We start from the raw sequence: 24,868 nt of genomic DNA, 5'->3' as shown, positions 1-24,868 counted from the left end.
CCGGCGGGCTGGGCCCTGACCCCCTGTGGGGTGGAATGTCCGTGGTCTCAGAAAGGGCCCAGGAGCCTTCTGAACCTCTGAGGTGGGGTCGGGCTAGACCACCAGCCAAACGTCAGCTAGCGGGGAACTAAAACTCAGGAAAATCAGGGTTAATGGGCACATACGTTATTAAAGGGCGCACGCACCCCTTGAGCGAAGTCGGGCATCAGAGATAAGCATTTCCGCGGGCCTCCGGTCGGAGTCTGCAGGGCCAAGGCCGGCCCTGACCCTCGGACTCACGCTCCCCGGGGGGAAGGACCTTCGACCAGCTCTGCTGGGCACACCCAGGGCCGGCTTCTGATGATGGGGCGCCCAACTCCCAGGAACGAACGGGCCCGGCTGCCTGGCTTTCCCGGGATGGGTCAGCTTGGTGGGAATGGGGGGGTTGAGGGAAGAAGGTGGCCCCCAGCTGTCCAGCTCTGCCCCCTACAGCCCCTGTGTCGGGACCAGCCACCATCAGGCCCCAACCCTCCTCTTCACTGGGGTCGCCTTTGTCAGGGCATAAAGTTCAAAACGTTACAATAGATATACCTCTTCTGAGAAATAAGGGTAGGCTTCATTCAGCTTGTCAGTTTATAAGGGAACCTGCAGGGCGGTGAAGCTCACTCAAAGAACATTAGAAGAAAGGCTATTTATTGGCAATTTGAAAAACAGAAGTTCGAATAAAATTGCTGAATTAAACGCCAAACAGATTACTGTTTACTGGGCAGCAAAATCATAGGCTTCGTTTTCTATTGGGTGGAAATCGTGGCACCTTCACGAGACTAAATCTTCAGGGCTACCTTGGAGTCTCCCTGTCTTGGGCTCTGGCATTGGTAGGCAGTGACGGCCGCTCCCCAGAAAATCGGGGGTCCTCGGGCCGACCCACGGGGCAGGAGGGCGGGCATCAAAAGAACCTGCAGTTTTCCTCTTGGCCTTTTCTACAGGCTGGGGGTGATTTTTTTCCTAAAACCTTCTTCCAGGTGCGGACAAGGGGCTCCATCAAAAGGCGCCCACCCTCCCGGCGGTTCCGGAGGTCACAGTCGGACTGTGGGGAGCTGGGAGATTTCAGGGTGCCGGAGCCGTCCCAGGAGAATGGTGCCCAGGAAGACGCCGGGGACCAGGTGTTCCTGCCCAAGAGCAAGGCCCCAGGCTCGCCTCCGCCCAGCGAGGGGGTACGGGGGGTCCACGGGAAGCCCCCCCTGAGGAGGACGTCCAGCAGGACGGAGCGGCAGGAGGAGCAGGCCCAGGCCCCAAAGGAGGACCTGCAGCCTGAGAAGGCTCCAGGAGATGCCAAGGAGGGAGAGGCAGAGCCATGCCCCACAACCAGCACAGAGGCGGAGAACGGGGCTGGCAGCCCCTCCGAGGAAAGACCAGCCACGGAGCAGGAAGCATCCACGGCGGAGGTGAAGGAGGAGGGCACCGGTGGTGGGGAGGAGCCCTCACCACCCAGCGCAGGCACGAAGCGGCTAGAGGAGGGGGCCGTGGCGCAGGAGACCCCCCAAAACCCCGCCGGAGGAGTGGAGGGCAGCCTCACCCCAGAGGAGGGGAAAGGCCAGGAAAAGCAGGAGGAGGGCGCCGTCCCAGAGCCCGGCTGCACCCCCACGACTGGCAGTGAGGCCCCCGAGACAGAGGTAGGGCTCTGCTGGTCCACCGGGGGGAGGCCAGTCCAGGCCTCACAGGCCTGTCCCCTGCGCTGTCCTTTACAGTCCATCACGGGTTGGCTCGGGGCACGGTCACTAAGGCACGGGGTTTCGACAGGCAGAGTCACGTCAAAGGCACTCATGGGTCAGACGGCTAGTTCCCACGAGGAGATGGGTGACCAGGCCCTGCCCTCCTGGCTGGGCCCAGCCCGACTGGCCCTTCGGCGCTGTCCTCCCCCCACTCCCTACCTGCACGCCCTGCTCTGCTCAGGAGCAAGGCCAGTCCTGCAGGGGCCTGGGGCCACAGGAAACGCTCCACAGCTCCGGCCGTCCCCGTCCCCCCCACGGTTCCTGACACTCCCATCAACTCAGCCAACCCCCGTGCTTCCCCTCCCGTCTCATTGGTTCATTCACGCGAGGCATCAGCTTCCGGCCACAGTAGCCTCTTATCTGGCTTTTCTGCTTCCACCTTTCCTGCCTGTAGAGCCCATTCTCTGCACAGCAGCCAGAGGGAGGGTGTGCGTGTGTGTGCGTGTGTATCATCTACCCGTTGCCAAAATGGCCTCCTGGGAAAGTGTCCTGGGGCTGCCGTAATAGATCGGCACCACCGCAGTGGCTCAGAACGAAGAAACAAATTGCTCCCAGTTCTGGAGGCCGCAGTTCCCAAATCGGGGTGCTGGTCCCCTCTGGAGGCTCAAAGGCAGAACCTGCCCCAGGCCTGTCTCCGCAGGGTCTTCCCCTGCGCCTGCTGTCTCCAGACGCTGCCTCCAGACCCTGCCTCCTCTCTCGTACGAGGACCCCAGACAAGGGCTGTACGACCCGCCCTCTTTCCAGAATGCTCTCACCTTCAGAGTCTTTATCACCTCTGCAAAGATCCTGTTTCTCCAAATAAGACCGCAGGTGTTCCAGGCCCTTTTAAAGACATTTTGTGGGGTGAATGAATGAATTCTAAAAGAAGAGAGAAAATTAGGTGACCCAAAAGAAATCATCACTAAAGACACCAGCATGGGTGTAAGCGGGGTGGCTTGTGTTTGGGGGGGGGGCTCCCCAGGGGCCCTCACATTTTCCCACTCAAGGATCACTCTTTTATGTTCAATTCTTTCTCTCCTTTCCACCGTTATACCGACAAAGATTTCTGAGCGGTGTTTCCGGATGATGAACTTGAGTGGGAAGGAGTGAGCAGGTAAGAAGCTAGGACGGGAGCACGAGGGGAGCCAGACAGCAGAGAACAGGCAGTGAGCGTCAGCTCAGCATGCAGGGTGGAAACTCTGGTGTCCGGGTTCAAATCCTGACTCGACCCCTGGCTAGCTGTGTGACCTAGGGGAAGTCACCTGCCCTCTCTGTGCCTTAACTGCCCCATCTATAAAGCAGAGCTCATAGAGGTACCTATGCCAGAATGCCTTTGTGGAGAACAGATGAGTTGATGCATGAAAAAGCTACACCTGGCACATATGCTATTATTACTATCGCTACTACAGTTGCTATTGTTGCCTGGTCTGGCCTCCCCAAGGACGTCGGCTGGGGCCAGGGTGTCCCCACTCTTCCCAACCCGTCCTTTCCTCTGTTCACAGGATGGCGCCTCCGCCTAGCTCTCTAAAGTGGAGAGATGAGCCCCCTGTGCCTGGTGCGGACGTGGCTGGAGACGTCTCCTTGGAACTGGTGGCCACAGGGGCGGCAGCGAATGAAGCCACACTGCCCTCATCCCGCCCCAGGCGAAGACTGGATGGGAGGGCAGCAGACTTTTATCAGCTTGAGTTTGTGTTATTTGATGGATTTAGTTAAAAAAAAAAAAAAAAAACTTATGTAAAACAATTTACTGTAGTAAATTGTCCCCAGGGGGCAATGCCCCAGGGACACCCGTCCCCCTCTGGGGTCCAGAGCTGGCCACACCCGCCAGTCCCTGCGGCTGACCTCGGCCGGGACTCCGATCTGGCTGGTCAGGTGCTGTGTGAAGGTGCCGCTTTTGTCCCGTCCTGGGGTTTCCCTGTGCTCTAGTGTAAGTGACAGCAAGTTTCCGGCAGCCAGACTGGAAAGGAAGTAGCACTGCAGAGAACACAACCCCTGTGAGCTCCCAAAGGCCTCTCACAGTAATCGGGGTGACCTACCACGGCCCACAGGCCGCAGGCTGCCCAGGGTGTCTGTGAATGCGGCCCAACCCCAAATTGTAAATGTACTTAACACCTTTTGTTTGTGCATCGGTTTTCGAAAGTTAGTGTTTCTGTATTTAATGTGAGACCCACGACAGCTCTTCTTCTTCCGTGCGGCCCAGAGATGCCAGAGGGCTGGACACCCCTGCCGGGCTCGCACTGCAGCGGCCCCTGAGACCCCCGTTCAGCATAGTCCAAGTTCAAACTGGCCGACCGGTTTTTAAGGTGCTGGACTGGGAGAGAGAATTGCAGAAACATGAACAAATGCTGCATCTGTTCCAGCAGCAGGCGGTTTTCCGGCCCCTCGGTTTCCTGGTGGGTGGCACCCCAGGAGGTGATGGACTCAGCTCCCCCACTTCTGGGGGGAGCAGGAGGGGCAGGCAGACGGCAGTCCCACCCCCACCCCCATGGACTCCCAGGGCCAGGCAGGAAGTCAGGCGGTCTCGGCTCTGCTGCACTTCCTCACCCAGGAGGCGGATGGTATGGACCGCGCCAGCCCTCGCTGGATTCATCCCGGGACTGTGAAGTGCGAGGTCCAGGAGGCGCGGATCCGAAATCTCCCTGGAGGTGCTTTGAGTGCAGCTCTGTGCAAACTAAAAACGCCCTCCGCAGCTTCCCTGGGCGGCTGCTCTTGAAGGAACCCCAGGCTCTCCCTCCCGACTTGGGAGGAGTGGGTGGGGGTCTTTGTCCCTTCCCACAGCTTCTCTCTTGCTTTTATGTTCTGTTGGAGGCGAGGGAGCCTTTGCAAGGCGCGGGGCTGACCACTCATTTGTGGGCCCATAGCCGCTCCCCTCTCCCCCACTCCTGCTGAAAGAGGTTCGTCCAAACACGGGGTTCATCTTTAGGGTCAGGCCTTAAGAGTTCAGGGTCCCCATGTGCTGACTTGGCAGTCGGCCTGGCGGTTCTTCTGGGGGTCTGTGAGACCCCCAACTCTACTCCAACTTCAGAAAACTGTCTCTCGGGCTGCAAGGCCTTACCTCGCCACTGGTACCTCGATGTTCTCGTCCCATTTGCAGTCCTGACTCCAGAGTAGCGTGCATACATGGGATATATAGTTTTTCAAATTTTAAAAACTATAACACACCTTCTAGAATGTGTAACCCAGTGAAGACTGATACTGTAATAAGCTTTGTATTTTATCCGAGTTTCAGAGACACGGAGTGTCAGTTACTTTGAGGTCTGTGTCATATCGATCTGCAATCCATCATCCATCCATCCAGCTGTTGACAGATGTCACCCCCTCACAGTACAAGGTTTTATTTATATACCTCTCTGGGTGGTTCCTGCTCTCGCCCTCGCGGCCGGGCAGGAGTTCTGTGAGTGTGTGCGTGATCGTGAGTGTGTGCGTGATCGTGAGTGTGAGATGAAAAGGAAAGGAAATGCACTTCCCCGACTCGAAAAAGAAATGGAACTGAGAGCCTGGGCTATGGATGTGAAAATGAAGTTCTTTTTCCCTCTGGAGGGTCTGTGCCTTAAGCAGCCGATGGGAGAGGAGCAATAAACATGGACAAGAACATGACATTGAAGGAGTGTGTGTGATGTGTCCAAATCCCCTCCAGTCGCCCGGTGCCCTGCGCGTCACAGTATTTGATCTGTTTTATAAAATAAAAAATAAAAATAAAACCAGAGGCCACGTTCCCAGGGGTTGCTATAGTGATGGAGGACTCACAGGGTGCTCTGGCCTGGCTGCCTCCTTCCCCGAAAGGTGCCCCCTTTGCGTGGCTGACACTGGAATGTCACAACAGGGCATGAAAGGAACCCGCCCGCGCCCCAGGTAACTGCCCGGCGGGAAGGCCGTTTCATGCAGGCTTCCTTCATGGGCCTGAGGAAAACACCGACTATCTCTGTCACTCATATATAACACACATGCATGCACACACATACCCACACATACACATGTGTACATGCACACATGTACACACATACGCACACACATGTATATACACTATCACATACACGTACCCACACATATATACACACATGCATGCACCCATATACTCACGTGCACACACATGCACACACATATCCATATATGCACGCACATACAGATTTATCCATATATTTTATCCTTTTTGTCACTCTTTTCCCTTCCTGTCCCTCTGCTTTTCCACCCAGGCTCACCTTCCTTCTGCCCGTCACCTGTGCGGAGCTCCCCTTCTAATGCTGGCCTGCTGGGGTGACTCTGTCTCGATGTCCGGAGGTGCCTTTATTCCCTTTTAAATTTTGAAGGCCAGTTTTTGCTGGGTATGGAATTCGAGACAGTCCATTACTTTCCTTTAACACTGTAAAGTACTCCCTTTGTCTTCTGTCAAGAAACCAGCGGTATGCTTAATTATTGCTCTTTTGAAGGTGATTTTTTTTTTAATTACAAAAATGCTGCAACCTTATTCTTGCATCCCAGGAATGACCCCCAGTTGATTGTGGTGTGTAATCTTTGTGATGCATTGCTGAGTTCAGTCTGCTGATATTTCCTTGAGGGTTTTTTGCATCTGTGTTCATCAGGAGTGTTGGCCTATAATTTTCTTTAAAAGAAAACTTTGAACGCTGGCCGGGCGGCTCCATGTTGGAGCATTGCGCCCAGTCAGAGTGCATACAGGAGGCAACTGACGGATCTCTCTCTCTCTCCCTCTCTCCCCGCCTCCACCCCCATCTCTCTCTGCCTACACACTGGATAACACAAATTTAAAATCCATAGATGGACCAAATACAATTCCTCAGCACCACGAGAAACATCTCTGTGGGCTTGGTCTCTGCCTTACACGGGGTTGGCCTTATTCCCAAGCAGGCTCTTCCTTCCAAGCCCGACAACCGATAGAGCGAGCTTGTTTTTCACTGATAACCATGGGAGATAATCCTGCAGAGGTTTTCTGTGGCCCCCTGTGGCCCCCGTATGTCCACATCAGAACCCACCACTGGGAAGAGGCAGGGATCGGATTGGCCAGGCCTAGGTCACGTGCCTTCTCCTGGCACTAGGGGCTCGGCGAGTCAATCTGGTTCAGTCTTCAAGGACTGTAGGGAAGCCACGGGGTGCCTCAAGGTGGAACGGGCATGCTGTTACCCAGAGAAATGACGCTGGGTAGGCCAAAAAAAAAGTTTCCAACAGGGCAATACCTGAGACACTGAACTACTAAACCACTATTCCACTGTTTGCTAAAAAAAACAAATTTTGTTTGACTCTCATTAGTTCTAGGCAAATGTGTGCCCCAGGTGAAAACAGTAGGAACAGAATGTCTCTATATGACGTGTGACCAGGGGTCTCGGGAAGAAGCCGAGAGAGAGCATGGAGCAAAGTTCAAGGCCACTCAAATAAAGCAATTAGCCTTCATCAGCCACCCAAGAGCGCCAGCCTATTATCCTCTGCACCATGGCACCGCTGTGCCCGGAGAACCCTGCTCATCACCGTGCACACAGCCCCCTGTGGTGTGGGCTCCGTGTTTGTTCAGCAGTGAACGGCTGCAGCGATTTTGGAGCGGGACCTTTCCCAGCACTCACCGCAGCCTGGCATCTCCCTCCCCTGATACCCAACACCTGAATCCTGGGCCCAACGTCCTCCTTCCCGGTCAGAACACACACCCTGAGAGCAGCCATACCTGAGGCCTCCTCTGCCACAGTGCCTTGAGCTGGTTGGTTGTTGAAACCCTTCCCAGAGGGTGTGAGAGAGCAGCTGTGTGCGCAAAACATTGGTTAGGGGCGGGAGACACATCTGCTGACTTCCCGGTCTTCTGTGGGGGGGGCCCAGGCTCCTGGTCCACCCAAGGGTGTCCTGGCCAGGGTGGCTGTGGCCTGAGAAGAGCGGGACCCCAGGGGAGCCCCGCTGTGGGCGTACAGGCAGGAGACTGCGGTCCTTTGAGACTTTTCAGATGATGAGTGCGGTAGGTGCCCCCCCAGGGAAAAGGGAACCACAGCATAAAGCCACCGGCCTCAGAAACAGGGGCAAAGAAACTCCTCACTCCTCCTCCTCATTCTGGAAAGGTGCAAGCTTCTCCGTGGGGGCAGCCCACTCCCAAGTCCGGGCACAGCCACGGAGAGGCTATGAGGGAAACAGGGCCCAGCAGGGAGCCGTGGACAAGGGCTAGGATGTCCCCTGGGTACTCCCACGAGCAAGGACTCGAGCCCTTCATGCTGTCATCCTGCAAAAAAATCAAGAAAACCACGTGGGCTTAGACAAACCCAGCATGTCAACTCTCACAGTGACGGACGGTTTCTGTGTTAAAGACGAGGGGCCTGAGCTGCTCTTTAACCAGCATTCAGAAACAAGACTCTGGAATGATACTCGGCTGGTACTCGACGGGTGGGTGCGCCCAGGGACGGACGTGCCTTCTTCCAAACCGGGCACCGGAGGCACCACTGCCGCTGGGCTCTCAAAGGGGCCCTGGGAGCTGGCTGGTGCCAGGCACCGCCCCTCGGGGGGGACAGCGGCAGCCCTGGGGACAGTCTCTGGAGGCAGTCCCACCAGGAGAACACACGAGGGTCTGCGTGGCCTCTCACTTTATGTCTGCTTTTATTCTACCAACACAAGGGGACACAGCGTTTTAAGGACTTTGTTTCCTTTGTGACTTAAAAATGTTTGGTGCCTGATGAGCTCTAGACGTATTGGGGGGTCACTTTGTAGAGTCTATAAACGTCTAGTCACATGCTGTGCACTTGAAACTAATACAATACTGCATGTCACCTAATACTGAAAAATTAAAATTAAGTATCAATTCTTACTTTTCTCATTATAAAAGCAATGCATTTTTATTTTAGAAAATTTGTGAACAAGAAAACAGTTGAAGAGGAATTTATTTATAATTCCAGTGCCCAGAGATAACTCGTGTTAACAATATTTTATGAGTTTTCTTGTAGTTTTTCATGCATGTATCTCTGTTTTGTTTTTCTTTTCAGTTCTTGGCTGATACAAAATTGGGATCTTACTCTATGTAATTATGTATCTTTAAGTTTGTAACATACTGTCCTCAGCCTGCCTGCATAAAACCACCAGTTTTGATCATGGAAACTATACGGCGTGTCTTCTCCTGTTCACCACTGGGACACCCAGAGCAAGACCGAGCCTGGACTGCAGACTCCTGTCACCTCCATGACCTCCTGAGGTCACGCACTCTCAAAACCTAAATCAAGGGACAGCTTTCCAATGGAAAAGGAAAGGACTGAGGCAACTCCAAGCTCCTTCCTGATGATTTAGGGATTGAAATACTCAGAGGGAGGCATGCAATAAGCCTTAGAAAAAAAAGGATTGTCGAGAGGAACCACATAGAAATGTCTTTAGTAAGAAGTAGCTGAGGCTCTGGCAGGACCGGAGACCGGAGTTTGGAAAAAGAAACAACTTTTCAATCAGATCCGGCTTGCAGTGGGTGAGACACATCTCCAATCCCTGAGATGCCGAGGCCTGCGGGTCAGTCGATGCCCGGTGGCCCTGCAGCAGATAAGTCTCCGCACAGCCACCGGCCAGTTGCGGGCCAAGTTCCCAGGAAGCTTCCTGTGAACGGCAGACCCACCAGACAAAAGTGGGTTCTCACGTCCAAGGACTGACCGACCCTTCCACGTCAGAGCCGTGGCTGCACCACGCACTCTGAGCTGGGTCGGAGCTCAGCAGCGCGCGCACACAGGTTATAAAACAGTCCCTAACCCCTCACCATAAGTGATTTAAAAAACCATGCATGGGTTCACAGCACCTGCCGTAATGTCGCCCCAGAGGCATTCCAATGGTGCCTTAGTGGACTAGTCTTTCCTTACCCCATCTTCACCCTCCCACACACTGACCCCATGTCCAAACTGTCATGTGCCATGGTGCTTTTAACACTGCCACCGCTCTCAAAAGCTCTGACGCCACCAAACCCCTTACATTAAATGGAAAGACTGGACCCTGGGCTTCCAAGCTCTCTGAGAGCCTCTTCTTCCACGTGGGTTCCCATCACACCTGCCCAGCAGCCAAGCTGAGCAACTTAGCACGGAGTTGTCTGGACATGCGCCTGGGCATGCCTGCTCCGGGACCATGTCCTAAGGAAACCCTGTAAAACACGGGGAAGTACATACACTAATGGGTCACTCAAACAATGTTTACACCAGTGAAATGCTGGATGCCACTTATGTGTCACACAGTAGAAGAATAAATAAGAAAATTACGCTATATGGCATTGATGAGATAGTCTGCAGTCAGTGCAAACGATGGGAATGCAGGCAGAGGGAATTTAAAACAACTGACAACAAAAACCTTGCATGGGGACCAGGACAAAGGGAGCAGAGGTCCCTGGCCTTGCCATCACTCACGGCAGGGCAGTGAGTGGGGGAGAGGAGCCCCAACACCCCCAGGAGCAGGACACTGCGGCCCAGGCAGCACAGTGAGCCTCGCAGGGCCACTGTCTGACAGCTCAGACAGCTGAGGCCTGGCTCTGGGGACTGACAGTGCTTCCTTCCTCACAGACACCCTGAACCCCACCCTCTACCTGGTAGCTCCCAGTCCTTAGCACAGTACAAGAAAGACAAGTGGCCTCAGGCCAGAAGGAGGGGCTATCCACCCAATTTTCATGTACCATCAAAGCAAAGAGCGGGCCACCGCTGCCCACCCTAGGCACGCGCTCCTGCCCGCCTGTGGAGCCACGGGCTCCGAGATGCTACACGGCCAGAATGAGGGAGAGAGGTTTTTCAGCTTCTGCTCTTTGTTGTGAGGTGTGTTGTGTTTCCCTGTCGCCCTCCCCAAGGGCAGGAGGTCTGGTCCTGACATTCTATCACTGAGTGGCAGCCCAGGGGCCACCTGCCCTGGGGAGATAGGAAGGGGGGAGGGGATGAGCCGAGAAGGCGGGGCAAGCGAGAGCTCTCAAAAGGGGAGAGGGCAAAAGCACCACCTGGGCCTCAGAGAGCAGTGTGACCAGGCTGCCAGCTGCGGGCTCCGTGACCTCGAATTAAAGGTAGCTGAGGATGGAGGAGGGCTTCAGAAATGACGGGCCTCCGCCGTCCGACCAGTCGCCGCAGGCGGGAGGAGGGAGGAGGGGGGCTGGGGAAGGAGGAGCAGCGCAGGGCCAAGGCGGGCGAGGCTAGGAGGGAGCCGGGGCCAGAGCCTGCAAGCGGAGACCTGCGCTCCCGCCCCGCTGGGCCAAGGGCCTGAGAGTCCGCTCTGTGTGGCGCCTCCCGCCGGAGGGAAGGTCCTGCCCACTGCCGCTGCCTTCTCCGTCCTCCACGCTACCGAGGCAGCCACCTCTGCTCCCTCGTCCACCCCCTTCAGCCCACGTTCCGAGCTCTCGGCGGTTCCTAACCCGGAGCCACCGCTTCTTGCCGTGTGGCCTCAGTGAGCTGCTTAAACGCCTCTGGGCCTGGATGTCCTCATTGCAAAATGAGGACAGCAGTGGCACCTAAGGGCACGTTGTCAGGAATGTCCCGTGAGTTCCAAGCGTGCAAAGCTTTTAAAGAGGGCACTGGCCGTCGTGCACGTTAGGGGAGGTCGGCTGTTCTGCTGGCTCCTAGAGACTGTTTCTCCCCATCAGCTTCCCGCCGGGACCGGGCGTACCCGGCTCTCGCCGGCTCCTCGGCCGTCTTTCCCAGACCCACCCGCCAGCGGGCGTCGGCTGGGGGTGCAGGGTGGGGCTGGGCCCGGGGCGCTCCTCTGGGGGCGCGCCGCGGGGACAGGGCACAGACCCGGCGCACTAAGGGCAGTCTCAGCGGAGAGGGGGCGCTCCCCGCAGGGAGCGAAAGCCGGCGTCCGGGAGACGCCGGGCGGCGTGCCTTCGGCGGGCCCGGTCCCGGCGCGCGGCTGCCCGGTGGTGGAAAGGCAGGGCGATCCCGGGCCGGGGAGGGCGGCTTCCCGGGCGGCGCGGGCGGAGGCGTGGAGCCCGGGAGCGGGTGCAACTACTCGCCCGGTGGAGGACGTGCGCGTTCCTGCGGCTCCTCCCCCGCACCCGAGACCCGAGAGGGAGCGGTCTGGGAGGTGAGGAGGGTCGCGGCCGGGTCGGGGCGCGGGGGAAGCGCGGCGAGAGGCGGGGCGAGGCTGAAGGAAGTCGCCAGGACAGGGTTTGCCGAGAGCGGCTCGTTGGTCTAGGGGTATGATTCTCGCTTCGGGTGCGAGAGGTCCCGGGTTCAAATCCCGGACGAGCCCAGGCTCTTTATATTTTTTCTTTCTCCTTCTAACAATTGAAGGAAAAAACCCTTTTCCTCCTCCCTTTCGCTCGAATGTCGATCGCCCCAACTTGGCGAAGCCAGGCAGCGAACGGGATCGATTCGTGCCATGCACGGTCCCCGTGAGCCCGGGTGCGAGGCATGAGCATTGCTCGTCCCCTTTCAAACGCACCGGATCGGAAAAGGGTCGCCTCGAGCGGCGCCCGGGGCCCCCCAGCACCTCCCGGCAGCAGTAGGGGCGCCTGCACCGGCGGACCGCGGCGCACGCCCAGTTGGTTCCGCGGGCGGCGTGGGCGTCGGTGAGACGGACCCACCCGCCGGCGACCCCAGGGCGGAACCCTGCGGCCGCGGCGCACGCGCTGCGCCCCGGAACCGGCCGGGCGCGCACCGCGTCTGCAGGGGGTTCCGTCGCGTGCAAACTTTCTGCGTGCCCACGTGACACCTCCTGATGGCATTTAAGTGTAAGGCGCGCTCTCGGTCCGGAAGGTCCGGACTTGGTGGCTTTGCAACCACGCGCACCTCCGACGTCTCCGGATTTGTTCTAAAATTTATTTAGGAGTGCGAAAGTCCAAAGAGGGAAAAGTGGGCTCGTCCGGGATTTGAACCCGGGACCTCTCGCACCCTAAGCGAGAATCATACCCCTAGACCAACGAGCCGACGAGCTCCTGCCCCGGCGCCATGACAGAGGAAGGTGCAGCTACTTCTCCCCGCGCCCCCAAGCGGTGACTTTTATAAATGTATCTATTTCTTTTACCCGTTCTTAACGTTCTGTAGTCACTTTTCCGCGCTCTACTTCTCTCTTTTGATCTTTGCACATCAGTGACATAAAACAACGGGGCCGCTACCGGTGTGACATTTTCTCTACTTCGAAGAGTGTAATTCTAGGTATATTCACGGCTAATAAAAGTGCAGTGGGTCAGTGGCGGGGCCGCTGCGCCCGGGTTCCAGGCCCGCCCTTCCCGGGTTCTGGCGGTTGGGCTTTCCAGCCACGGGGCGCTAGTCGGTTTCTGGCCTCCGTTACCCTACGTGCGAGGCCCCACCTGTCCAGCCTTGGGAACTCCCACCTCTGCCTTGTCCCTCAAACTGTTCCCTTCAGCTGGAAAATCTCTTTCCTTCTGCATACATCCCAAAGGCTTACCTCCCCAGAAGACCTTCTAACGTATTAAAACTAATTGTATTTATCTCTTTCATCATAATTGCTGGAGGACCAGACACCAACACTGAATTCTACTGTATAATTGGCAACCAATTTTATAATTGGTTATAATTGGTGCCCAATGTCTTTAAGGCATGACTTATTTACTATATTTTACATTTTTAAATAGTATCGAGGCTTATGCCAGCAAAGCCGACACTCGATGAGTAATTGCCGAATGACTGAAATTTGTTCTGAATTCCTTCACCGTACAAATGTTGGTACATGGACACAATCAATAATTGTGAATTGTCACTTGGACAAATACATAACCAGATAGGAAATCACAAACCGGGGGACTCTCCCGAAGAGAACAATACATTAATTTTATTCCATATGCTGTTCATTCAAGGGTGTATTCCTGTGTTCAATAGGTCCCTTTATTCGACAAGCGGCCAGAAGCACTACCTGCCGGACACTGAACTGTCGACTTTCTTCCTGGGTCCGACCTCAGTAAGTCACAGGTGTGGGGCTCTAGCATTTGAATCCACCCTCGTTTGATCTGAAACTGCCTGAAGTTCCTCTCAGAGCTCAAGACTAAGAGGATAAGAATCACTTTGACGTGTTTACTAGTTCTAGACGCCAGGAGAGTGTATTAGTCAAACCTGGCTGGGGAAAGCTGTGCCCTGAAAACGTAAGAAGTTTGGGTTTCCCCCAGAGTGAGGAAACTACGAAGTATAACTGGTTTGGTAAAATGATGTCACCCTTTCAAATTCCAGATAACCTCCCTCTCTGCAGCTGTTAAGGGCACTCTATGCCCCCCCCCCCCACTTCCCACTTGAATTGACTAGAGTGGTGATAATTGTCAGGGTTTTTTTTCCCCCTTCCTCCTACCTGTCTGTAGTGATTGAGAAATAGTTTGTCTTGTACTCTGCAGGCTCCCCCAGAGTATCTCCTCTGCCCCTCCCATCAAGGATGCAGAAGGACCAATTGTAACAAAACTCAAGATATCAGTTGCCTAACCCACACAGAGAAGCATCTCTCCTGGTAAGAGGCACACTTGCGACCCTCTGCAGGACACCTCCCCCCCCGGTGACACGGTGGAGTACACAGAGATGGTTGCAGAGCATCGAGAGACAGAGGGCCTCCTGGAATATTCAGCCTGGTCACTGTGACTGAAGAAACTGCTAACTATGAACCCCTGTTACTCTTATTATTCCAAGTTGGTGCCCCAGTGCCCAGGGACATCGGAGACAGTAGAACACTCAGATTTTTCATAAAGTTCTAGTAAAAAGAATGTAACCCTCCTCCTGGATTAAGATGTTCTTTCTGTAGAAATGTCAGTGAAACCGACTGAACTTCAGGCAAATTTCCCCATGTGGCTTGGGATTCGCCCTTGACTCTGTCTGATGTTCACCCGTGAACAGTGAAATTCCCAGTGTTCCAGGAACCTCTGGTTGCCACCACTTGCAGTTGCACCTGTCCTCTGGCAACAGGTCTCCAAACACAAGGAGGGAGGGAAGCCAGGGAGAACACGGTGTGGAGAAGGTTCTACCACAATCACTGGGATCTGCTGGACATGTGGTGCCCGTCTCTCTCTTCCTACTGTCTCCCACTAATCCCAGCTCTAGAACATTCTGCTCCTATATATTTGTCAACACCAGATGACCCCAAGTGTCCCTTATGTTATCTCTAAGAAGGCAGAAGGCGCGGAAAAGTTCTCAAGGTAGGACCCTTCTCGTGAGTGCGTTTCCCGTGCACAGTAGGGAACAGGCACCCAGAGAAGCCAACGGGCAGGGCATAGACAGCTACTGTCCCCAAGCCTCTGCACTGACTTAATCTGCCCCCAGGAGCCCCCTCCTTTCAGAGGCCGAAGCTCCTCTAAAAAGGACCTTCTGACCTGATTGGAAGTCTTCATTGATTCGATTGCACCGCCCGGGGTGCTCGAACTGGAAAGAGGAGTTTCCAGGAGGCATGTGAAAAGGAGGACGTTAGTTGAATGGGATCCTCAGGCTAACAGTAATGATGGGAATTGAAGGGGTTTCCCGCCCCCCCCCCCCCCCTTACTGTCTGGACAGAGGATCAGAAGTTACAGTGCAAGGACAATGAGGAAAACCATCTTGGTGGCACTTTTCCTTTGTAACCCGTCAGGACTAATTCGGGAGACATTTGTCTATTCATTCAACAAGTGTTTACCACCTACTGATGGTCCAGCGTTGTGTCCTGCGGGAACACTTTGCTCAGGTGGTCTGTTGGCCCTTCTGCTGCTCTCCCCCTCCCCCTCCCCGGACGGAGGTGCCTGACTGCCTTCTGCTGGCCCCCTGGGGGGCCTCGGCACCCTAAGCCAGGGCCCAGCTCATTCACTCACCTTCCTCACGGACCAGGTCCACCTGGGATTTGAGTCTTGGGGAACTGGTAGCATCATTCTCTGCTCCGACTAGAAAGTGGAGGCCACAGTGTTCTGGTTGCTTTTCTCTGGACAATTTTGCCACCCAATGCATATGTGGCTCTGCCATTCTTTTTCTGAGCCGTGTCTCGGTCCTGTCTTTCTCTCCACCCCGCTGCCAATATCATGTTTCATGCACTCTTCCCATGCCCTGCCCTGTCATCGCTTCCCACCGCCTGCAGAATGGAGACCACCCAAGGCACTGGACCAGTGCCTTCTCTTCCAGCGTTCTATCCTTCCTCTTGCCCCCTCATCCCCCTAAAGTTCCAAGCCACCCTGTGTCTTGCCCCTGGCACTGCTTTCCCGGGTCTGAGTTTGCTTCTCCTGTCTCTATCGGGGAACCCATTGAGGCCACCTCCTCTGTGCGTCTTTCCCGACACCCCCCCGGGCCAGGGGCCTCCCAGGCAGCGGCGAAGATTGTCACAGCACAGGTGTCTTTGAGGACCCCGGCGGCCTTGGGTTTCTCCGTTATTCGCCCTTGTCTTCCAAGCAACTTACACAGTTCAGCGTTCACTCGTCCGCACTGGTGGACCATGTGCTTCGCGACAGTCACGCCTGAGCCGTCCTACACCTGTAGGACAGCATTTAGAAGTCACTCCCTTAAGGAGCTCGTGGTCTCTCCAGAGACACAGCAGAAGGTTCCTGCTCAGGGAAACGGGGCGAGACGGCTCTGCCGGGCTTCTGTAGTTCTGCCTCCCGAACGTTAAAACTAACCAAGACCCAGCTAAACGCCAGCAATGGAGTGCGCGAGGAACCAGTGGGCTACTCACCTGGTCGGGTGCGGTCTCCGCCCATGACCACCTTTCAGCCAATCACAGGCGGTAGAGCGGCGGGCAGGGCCCAAGGACTGTTTCCATTGCCTAGAGATACGTGGCTGCCCTAGTGACGTGGTCGCTGTCGTGAGGAGCCGGCGTGACATCGTAGCCAGCCCGTGTGACGTCGTTGCCACGGAGATGCCGTAAAGCAATGTGTGCCCTGTGCTGGTAAAGATGCCGCTGCGCCCAAACCTTCTGGCTGCCAGAGCGGCGGAAGCGCAGCACGTCCCGTTACGTCCAGTGCGGCGTACTGTGTAATAAACGATGACGTGCCCGGGGTGCGTGTCTACGATGCGCGCTTTTCATCATTCCCGTGGAGTGCACCTTTTCCACCTGCGAAGAAGGCTTGCCGTGGGGCAGTGTGCCGGTGACGTCCGCCTGCAGCGGTCCGAGTCTCCCGTGGCCTCCCTCTCCCGTGGCCTTCCCGTCTCGTGGGCTGGCGTGCTGGCGTGGCATTCCACGCTGGGACACGCGGTGCAGGCTGTGGTGCTGTTGCCCAGGAGTGTGTGGGTGCGCTATGGTGCCACGCACGGTGGACTCGCCTAACCAAGCATCTCTCGGGTCTCCCCGTCCCCAGCGTTAAGCACTGAACGACTGTGTTGTGCGGTTGCAGTCCTACAAGGCTAGTGGCGAAAACAGCAAAAACACCAGGAAGGGCGTTCATGAGATTAATTTGAGACAAAACCCTGGAATGCGAGTGTGCACTTGGGTTCTGTCACCACACCGCTCCTCTGCTCAGCCCAATGGTCTAAAACTCGTTTTCTGCCTCACTCTGTCGGCTTCCCTCTGATGTTCCCGTTTGTAAGCTATTCTCATCGGGACCCTTCCAAACACTTTTCGGTAGTTACTGGGCAACAAGTAAGTAGCGGGCACCGTTTCGGGCCAAGGTGGCCGAGCTGGGCAGGGTCAGCTAGGCCCTTCAGAGTCAGGACGGGGACTTCTCCGTCCCAGTTTTTATTGATAAATGGAGGGACATTTTATTTGCAAAAGCAAACTAGATCAAAAGCACCTTCCTTTTTGTTCCAGGCAGCAGGAAAGAGTTCCCAGTTCCCACGCCTTCTTAAACCAAAAGGGGGTTTCCTACGAGGAGATTCAGACAAGATGGAGACTTCTTAACCTAGCATATTTCTCAAATTGCAACACATAAATTACTCAGTCCACGCAAAGGGCAGGCCTTGGGCACGGGGCAAGCCGGGGATGTGTTCTATCTGGGCCACTGATGCAGAAGGCTCTCCCCACCGTACCCCTTGATTATTTTTGTAAATAATTCACCGTTTCTTTAGATGAGGATCACAGAAAGAGAAGAGCTGACACAGAAGCAGGACACCCAGGCAAAGACCCGTGACAAGGAGACACAATAGAGAGATCTGTGGGCTGGGACCCTAGGAGAGGCAGAGGGGACAGGCAGGCGGACAGCCACGCAGGCAGAGGGCTGGGCGGCAGCTGTGGAGCCGTGGAGCCGAGGTCCTGGCCTCCAGAGCAGTGATCTTAGCAAGGGTGGGACCTGGGGGGCGTGACCTCGCCTGGCGAGAGGGGATGATGGACAATTGGTACCTTCCAATGGCGTACTTCAAGGGCCAAGGGATTGACCAATGAGCGGGTCGCTGGGCGGGGCTGGGCCGAGGGCGGGAGGCTGTGGCGGGGCCGCAAGTGGGGGCGCGGCGCGGAGGTGCCAGTGGGCTAGGCGGCGGCTGCTGCGAGGTGGCGCCCCGGTCCGAAGCCGGAGCCGAGCGAACCGCAGCGGAGCCCGGGCCCGGTGCGCGGCGGTGGGGCTGCAGCGGAGGACGATGGCTGCACCCGCAGGGGCCAGGGCAGTGATTGCAACCCCAGACCGCAGGCGCTGTCTGTGGTCGGTGCTGGCGGCGGCGTTCGGGTTCTGTAAGTGCAGCCGGGCGGGGCTCCTGGGGCGGGGACTCCGGGCTGCATTCGCCCCTAGTGGGGAAAGGGCCCTGCGCGCTGGCACGGAGGCTGGGGACCCAGCGTGGCCTGCGCACATGGGGCCGGGGACCCAGGAGGCGGGAGCGCGGCCCTAGGCAACCCGTGAGGCGCGGCGCCTCTCCCTCCTGCTTCCCGGGTCCCCAAGTGTGGGGGAGGCGGGGAGCCCGACCTGTTCGTGGGGGTGGGGGGGGCGGTGTGGGGGAGCGGCCCTGCTCTGCGCTCCGGTCTAGCCCCCTGCGCTCCCCGCGTGGTGACCCGGGGCGCCCAGGCCCGCCTCCGGATCCGGGTCAGGAACCCGGGTTCTGCGTTCAGCACCTCTGGGAGGAGGCAGGCTTGTTCTCATGGATGGGGCCTTTGTTGGTTGTTTCCATGTTTTCAGGGACTGTTTTGTTTTGCCTCGTAAATTCCATTCCCAGGGCTCTCCAGTCCGTTTTTTTAAGCCTCCGCGAAGGAAGAGCCCTGCAGTCTCCTGTCTTGTCTCTGGAGTCTGCAGAGCCCGGGGGAGAAGCTCACGTTATTCTGGGTAGGACGCAGAGACCTGGCATCGCCATGGAAATGGCCTGGCTGAAAAGAGATCGGCCAAAGCCGTAATGTTCCCAGACACAGACGCCCCAATTTGATAATACCTAAGACATGAAAAAGCACATTTTTAAAAAAATCTTTTTTTTTCTTGCCAAATTTCATGGGTCAGACTTACGGTGAACCTCAGGCCCGATTTACTGAGTTGGGTGATTCCTCTAGGGACCACGGAAGCGGTGTGTGCCGCCGGACTTCTCCGTGTGGTTCCCAGCAGCAGAGTCTTGCTGCCGTCCCGGCGTGTCGTTGAGTAACGATTACAAAGCGGGCCAACTCCTAAAACACACGTAGGCTTTTTCATTTCTTGATGTTTTCCAAAAATATTGGTTGCATCACAGTATCTGAATACGCGTTTACTCATAAATTTCTTTCCCGGAAAAGTCCTTTATGTAATAGTTGGAACCAGGAGAAATATAATTAAACCGATGATCCCAGGGAGCTATAAAGTATTAAATGTATAAACTGCCTACTCCCCTGCCCCCCCCCCGCCCCCCGCCCCGCGCTTTCTGGAGGTTGACAGATGAAAATGTACTTCATTTTTAAAAAATGTCTCTTCTGAGAAAAAAGGTTAAACATGTGGTGGGGGGTTGGGTGGTGGTGGTGGTGGTGGTAATATTTGTGTTTTAAGAAAACAAGTAGGAAATGGCTTTAATCTAAGGTTTATCAGAAATCTTGCAGGCTTCAGTCAGAATTGTCATGCATGAGAGATTCAACACAGCTGCAGAGGGCAAAGCCACCAGGTTGACCTTGATCAAATTCGGGGTGTTAATAGTGGCAGGACTGAACAACTAAACTGTGATTAATGGATGTTAATTACAAAAAGGGGGGGGTCTGCGGAAGTCAGCAGCTGATGTTACTAGTTAATTGTAGGAAAATACTGCATGTTTCTCCTGGCCGAGCCACCTTTTCCTGACCACGGTGTAACAGGGAAAGGTCACTGTGTATAACCGTTCATGTTTTATGGAAAAGTTTCCGGAGTTTGATCCAGGTACAGCTATTGAACAAAACTTCATCAAGCACCTTTTGAATACGAAGCACCAAACGTATTCTAGGGAGGAGGCTCCTGCCCTCACATAATTGACAGCTCAGTGGGAGAAGCAGCAGAAGTCTTCGATAATGGCGTGCTGTTAGGAACGGCGGGGAGAGTCATCGGCTCAGACAAAGTGCGGGCCACGGGAGAAAGGGATGCGGAAGTTGAGTGGGCCTTGGCGAGGGAAAGGGCGCGCAGTGGTGAATGAACCTGTTGGCAGGCCGGCGTGGTGTGGCGCTGCAGCGTGTGGGAGTCCAGGCAGGGGAGCCAGCCAGAGGCGCTAACTCATAAAGGACCTTGTTCGCCTCTGCAAAGGCTGGGCTTTATATCCTGAAGGCGGTGTGCGTATGCGGGGGAGGGAGGAGCGGGGTGCTGGGGTGCAGCAGGGGGAGGCTCCCCAGAGGGCGAGTGCCATAATCCAGGGGGAGGTAAAGACTGGAATTAAAGGACGCCTTGGAGAGCCAGTTAGAAAGCAAATTTGAAAGGGCTTGGAAATTGATTTGATGTGGGCCTGAGCGAGGGAGCGTGAGATGGTCCTGAAGTTTGGGGCTTGGGAGGGGCAGGGTCTGGGCCCATTTTTGTGAAGTGGGTCTTTTCACAGAGGAAGGGCCAGGGATGGGAGGAGGGGGTAGGAGTGTTGGTGGAAGGAGAATGTGACGTTTCTTTCGGACGTGTTGAGTTGAAGGTGCTGCAGCCGAGACATCCCTCTCCAGGCAGGTGGGTAGGGGGTTCTGGAGGCGGGGAGAATGTCCTGGTTGGGCATGTTCTGTGGCTCGCAGCTAAAATTGTGGATTGTGCAGATGAAGTCACCAAGGAACGGTGTAGTGAAGGAAATAGCAGGGGCGCGGGGGGGGGGGCAAGGACAGGGTTGTGGGGTGCAAGGAGCCTGGAGAGGAGGTCGCCTAACCACTAAAAGAACCCAGGAAGTGTGGTGACTTGCAAAGCAAGTAAGAACCGAGTTCCGGGGAAGAGGGAGTGGCCATGGTGTCGGGTGGAGGTTGGATAAGGATTCCCTGCATTTGGCTGGCCATTGGGATGCCTTGGGTGACCCTTAGGTAGGAAGGAACTCAGAGTGGGAGCCAGTCTCGGCCCTCCGAACGCAGGACCCACTCTGGTCAGCGGCTGCACCACCTGCCTGGCACCTCGTGCATCCGGGATCCTTCCCTCCCTCTTGGCTCTCCCCACTTCTTCCCCATCAGTGGTCCCCTCCCAGCATTTGAGTCAAAATCACTGCTGTTTCTGTTTTTCTGACTGTACCAAACTCCCAGCTGGTGTCCCCATGTCCCCCTCTTGCCTCTTTTTGATCCATTCTTCACACAACTGCAAGAATGATTCAGATTAAAAACGCAAAGTGGTCACGTGCCTTTCGTGGTTAGAATCCTCATTGGTTTTCCACTGCACGGAGGCCGCCGGCCGGCGTCCCTGTGGGCCGCACCGTCCATCCGCCTTCCCCTCTGACTTCAGCTGGTGCCCCTCGCCCCCTTCCTGCCACCCTCCTGTGCTTCAACCCATTCCCACCGCAGGCCCTTTGCCCGTGCAGTGCCCTTTCCCTAGGACTGCCCAGAGCTGTCCCCTTTTTAGCCTTAGCACTTTTTCAGAGGGGACTTTTCCAACCACCTTATGCAGGAGTCTCCACCCTTTACTTCCTCTTACTGTAATTTCTTACTTGGTTTTTCTTTTTTCCTCCACTAGAATCCAGGACAGTGTTTATCTTCTTCATAGAGTTATCTGTAATGCTTTGTTGCATCTGAATAATGATAATAAGTATTTGTTTGATTAAGTTCGTTAGTTTGCAACATGTAGTTAGGGTTCGGCTGGCCCATTGTCCGTACCCAATGAGTGTTGGGTGGGCTATTTCTCCCAAGTGGAATTTCATGCATTATCTGATGAGACATGCTTATTGATGTTTAGAGAGATTTTTAGAGAGAGGAGAAGGGAGGGAGGGAGACCGGGGACCAAACCTGCAGCCTAGGCTGGGAATCAAACTCATGGCCTCTTGGTTTACAGACAATTCTCTAACCAACTGAGCCACACCAGCCAGGGGGATTATTTTCATTCTTTAAGTACCATTTCTTATTTCTCCAGAGATGTACGGAAGGAATGAACATTCTTTGCCTCCTTTAAACACCATAGCTTTGGAACTGCTAGTCATTACATATTTAAACTTTTTCCCCACGTTTGTTGTGACAGCTAAGGGTTTTATCAGTAGGACTTTTGACGGAACTTAAACTTGAGACACCGCTGCCGTAGAAAGACCACACATTTCCCTGTCAGTCCCTCAGCCTTTTACTTAGTTACCACTTCGGACAATAAAACAAAAACCTAGATTAAAAAAAAAATTCTACTATTTGTTTTTATGCCTTCTTGCTGGGCTCCGATACTGCCAAGGTGAGAACAGACGTTACAATGAGAGGCTCATGAGAAAAGTACAGAAAATGCCATCTGTGTTTTCAGAGTCTTCAGTCACCATGCAGCCAAATGAACGCCTCCTGGGTGCCAGGCACCCTTGGGGGCTGAGGGTGCAGCGGGGAGCGGGGGGCCCTGGTGGGAGTGGCCGTCAGCCTGCGCACACCCTCCGAGTGCCCAGGGACAGGGTCAGCTCCTCACAGTCACCGCTCCGAAGCAAAGAGGATTCACCTCTTGTGAAAATTTGCGGTCATTAAAAAAAAAAAAGCAGAAAAAGAATATTTACTTGCATGACAAAGTGGCTATTTTTTAAATGTACAAAGGCTCCATTGTGGGAATTTCATCAATGAGCTTTTCTACCAAGTTTTTATAATGTGATTTAACTGGGAATAACTTGATAGGCGGTTTTTGACAAATCCAGGGTGGGGCAAAAGTAGGTTTACAGTTCAGTATGAGTTTATTCTTATAACGTTCGTTCTGTTATTTTCCGTGTGAACTGTAAACCCACTTTTGCCACACCTTGTATCTCTGGCTCCCCATGAAGTAAGTGCTGTCTGCTGCTCAGTGCTGCACTTTCCTCTCCGTCCCCCCACCCCACCCCACCCCACCCCACCCACCCCAGGCTGATTTCCTTCGGTTCTCCTGGGTGATTAGAACCTTACAGCAAGAGCCTGAGGGTGTATTTAAATAGTATCTCCCAAGAATTTGAAACTCCTAGTAAGTACATACACCTGACATGTACCTAAACCTCGGAATGATTTTACTCTGGCTTCTAAGACCACTGGTGTCATTTGAAAGAACATACATGGTTTGTTTTGGCACAGAATGCATTACCGATCAGTTTGGTCTTTAACCCCCATCCAAGGGAATTTAACTATAAGAACTAGAAGCATCTCTTTGAGGTCTCAAGTATCAGCTGGCTCTGGGTCTTCGCCTGTCGGGCTGGTGTGAGGGGAATACCCTGAGTGATACTCCTTTCTGCCTCTCCTGCTTATTTTGCCTAGCCCTTGACCTTAGCATTGGCCCAGAGGCCAAGCCGAAGCCCTTGGAATTTTGGCTGCCGGCTGAAGCCCGCCTCTCGGCTCTGTGACGATTCATAGTGCCTGAACTGAGACGTTGTCATTATCTCCTGGGACATTTGTATCTTTGCCCTTAAACTTCTTTATTATCTTTTTGAATGTAACGTGGCCGCTGTGCTGTTTTATTCACTTATAAGGTTCCTTTGGTTCCATTAGGCTCCGGTCCAAGAACGGAAGGATGACTTCATTGATAGATCGCTCCTCCTTCACTAATTTCTTTCTTTCTCCTTCCAAACGGAGTCTCTTTAGAAAATGGGGAGACGTGGTAATGCCTCTGACTTCGGTCAGGGCCTGCGCTTGATTAGTTTTCTAGCAACTGTGGCCCGTCGTCCCCTGTCCTTAGCTTAACTGGTTGGGGTGAGAAAGGCGCCGCACCTTTGCCAAGCCGGAGGCGTGTGCCGCTTGTCCAGAAGGGCACCCCGTTGAGTGGCCTCAGTAACCGAGCTCTCTCAGTCCTGTGCTGTAACCAAAGGAACAGACGCTGCTGAATTGGCAGCAAACATTTCTGTCCAGGAACCCTTAACACACTACTTTGGAACCTGGGGAGTTTATTTGGTGCCATTTAAAGCCATTTTTAAAAACGCTTTTATCAAAATGAAGGGATGCATTTTTCTCTTGAGATATTAAAGAAGACAGTGTGGAGTTCATGTAAATTTAACGGAATCATGAGCTCCTTCCAGGTAGCTAAATATACAGATACAGATGATCCATCTAGATTTCTTTTTTCGGCCCATAGGAATTTGGACACAAGACCAGGTTCGTGCTGTATCTTTTCCTCTTGCCTTATTTGAGTGCTTACTCTGAGTGTGACTATTATCTTTATCAATTTCACAGATGAGGAAACCAAGAACCAGATAGGTTCGGTAACTTGTCCGAGGTCACACAGCTAATACGGGGTAGAGTTGGACCTCCACCTGCAGAGCCTGTATCTGCTGCCCTGTGGAATCTCTCTTCAAAGTCTCCAGTCATTTTGGGGGAAGCTTCAGGATGCCTTAAGTGTTTACAGTGGCCTCGAACTGCCCCAGAGCACCTTTGTGCGGTGACCTTTGTGCCAAGAACCCTGGTGCCCTGATGTTGTTGACGCGCCGTAGGGGGTGTAGCCGCCATGTTTAAGCCATCCCCACTGAGGCTGCAGAATCCGCACCACCCAGTGCTCTGACCGCTCCTTGGGACGTTTAACGGTGTGGTTCTTGTTGTTCCGTCTCATTCTCCGACTGCTCTCTCTAGCCAGGGTCACCAGACAAGGGCCCGGCCCTGAGCGGGTCTGCCCAGTGTGTGGGTTCTTGACTTCCTGTGTGAACGATTATGACGGCACACTTATTAAAGCTGGGGACAGTGAAACAAGGAAGGGCTTAGCACAGAGGAAGAACAGGAGCACCCAGGCTGGGCTGCTTGGCTCACTGGGAAGTGAGAAAACAGGGAGCTTTGGAGATGGGTTCAGTGGGTTCGCCTGGGACCAGCTGCCAGCTGCCCACTGATTTAGACTTTAGGAGATGCCTGCCAATGAAGAGAGAAGTGGGGGAAGAAGG

General features: G+C 54.6%; 2 protein-coding genes, 1 long non-coding RNA gene and 2 other non-coding genes across 5 annotated transcripts in view; 4 read left to right on the top strand and 1 right to left on the bottom strand.

Moving 5' to 3' along the window:
- Positions 1-5,327, top strand: part of RCSD1 (RCSD domain containing 1) — a 41,320-nt gene extending 35,993 nt beyond the window's left edge. Inside the window, 3 exon segments of the mRNA XM_037167388.2 lie at positions 1,002-1,652; positions 2,793-2,844; positions 3,233-5,327. Of these exon segments, the coding sequence (XP_037023283.2) occupies positions 1,002-1,652; positions 2,793-2,840 (699 nt within the window). The 3' untranslated portion in view covers positions 2,841-2,844; positions 3,233-5,327.
- A 5,309-nt stretch (positions 5,328-10,636) lies between these two features.
- LOC119065367 (uncharacterized) lies at positions 10,637-14,356 on the top strand. The gene is made up of 3 exons (XR_005085583.2): positions 10,637-10,713; positions 13,484-13,562; positions 13,987-14,356. It is a non-coding gene; the product is annotated as an uncharacterized LOC119065367 (long non-coding RNA).
- Positions 11,823-11,894, top strand: TRNAP-CGG (transfer RNA proline (anticodon CGG)). The gene has a single exon. It is a non-coding gene; the product is annotated as a tRNA-Pro (tRNA).
- On the bottom strand, positions 12,499-12,570 carry TRNAP-AGG (transfer RNA proline (anticodon AGG)). The gene has a single exon. It is a non-coding gene; the product is annotated as a tRNA-Pro (tRNA).
- A 3,586-nt stretch (positions 14,357-17,942) lies between the features above and the next one.
- MPZL1 (myelin protein zero like 1) overlaps positions 17,943-24,868 on the top strand; it is a 34,547-nt gene continuing 27,621 nt past the window's right edge. The window contains exon 1 of the mRNA XM_037167440.2: positions 17,943-18,188. Within this exon, the coding sequence (XP_037023335.2) occupies positions 18,098-18,188 (91 nt within the window). The 5' untranslated portion in view covers positions 17,943-18,097. The remainder of the gene's footprint in view (positions 18,189-24,868) is intronic.

This window comes from Artibeus jamaicensis, unplaced genomic scaffold (genome assembly GCF_021234435.1).
Source record: "Artibeus jamaicensis isolate MK-2021 breed Jamaican fruit bat unplaced genomic scaffold, CSHL_Jam_final scaffold_625, whole genome shotgun sequence".
In the NCBI taxonomy this organism is placed as follows: domain Eukaryota; kingdom Metazoa; phylum Chordata; class Mammalia; order Chiroptera; family Phyllostomidae; genus Artibeus; species Artibeus jamaicensis.
The sequence above is the reverse complement of the archived record's forward strand: the minus strand, read 5'-3'. Positions and strand labels throughout refer to the sequence as shown.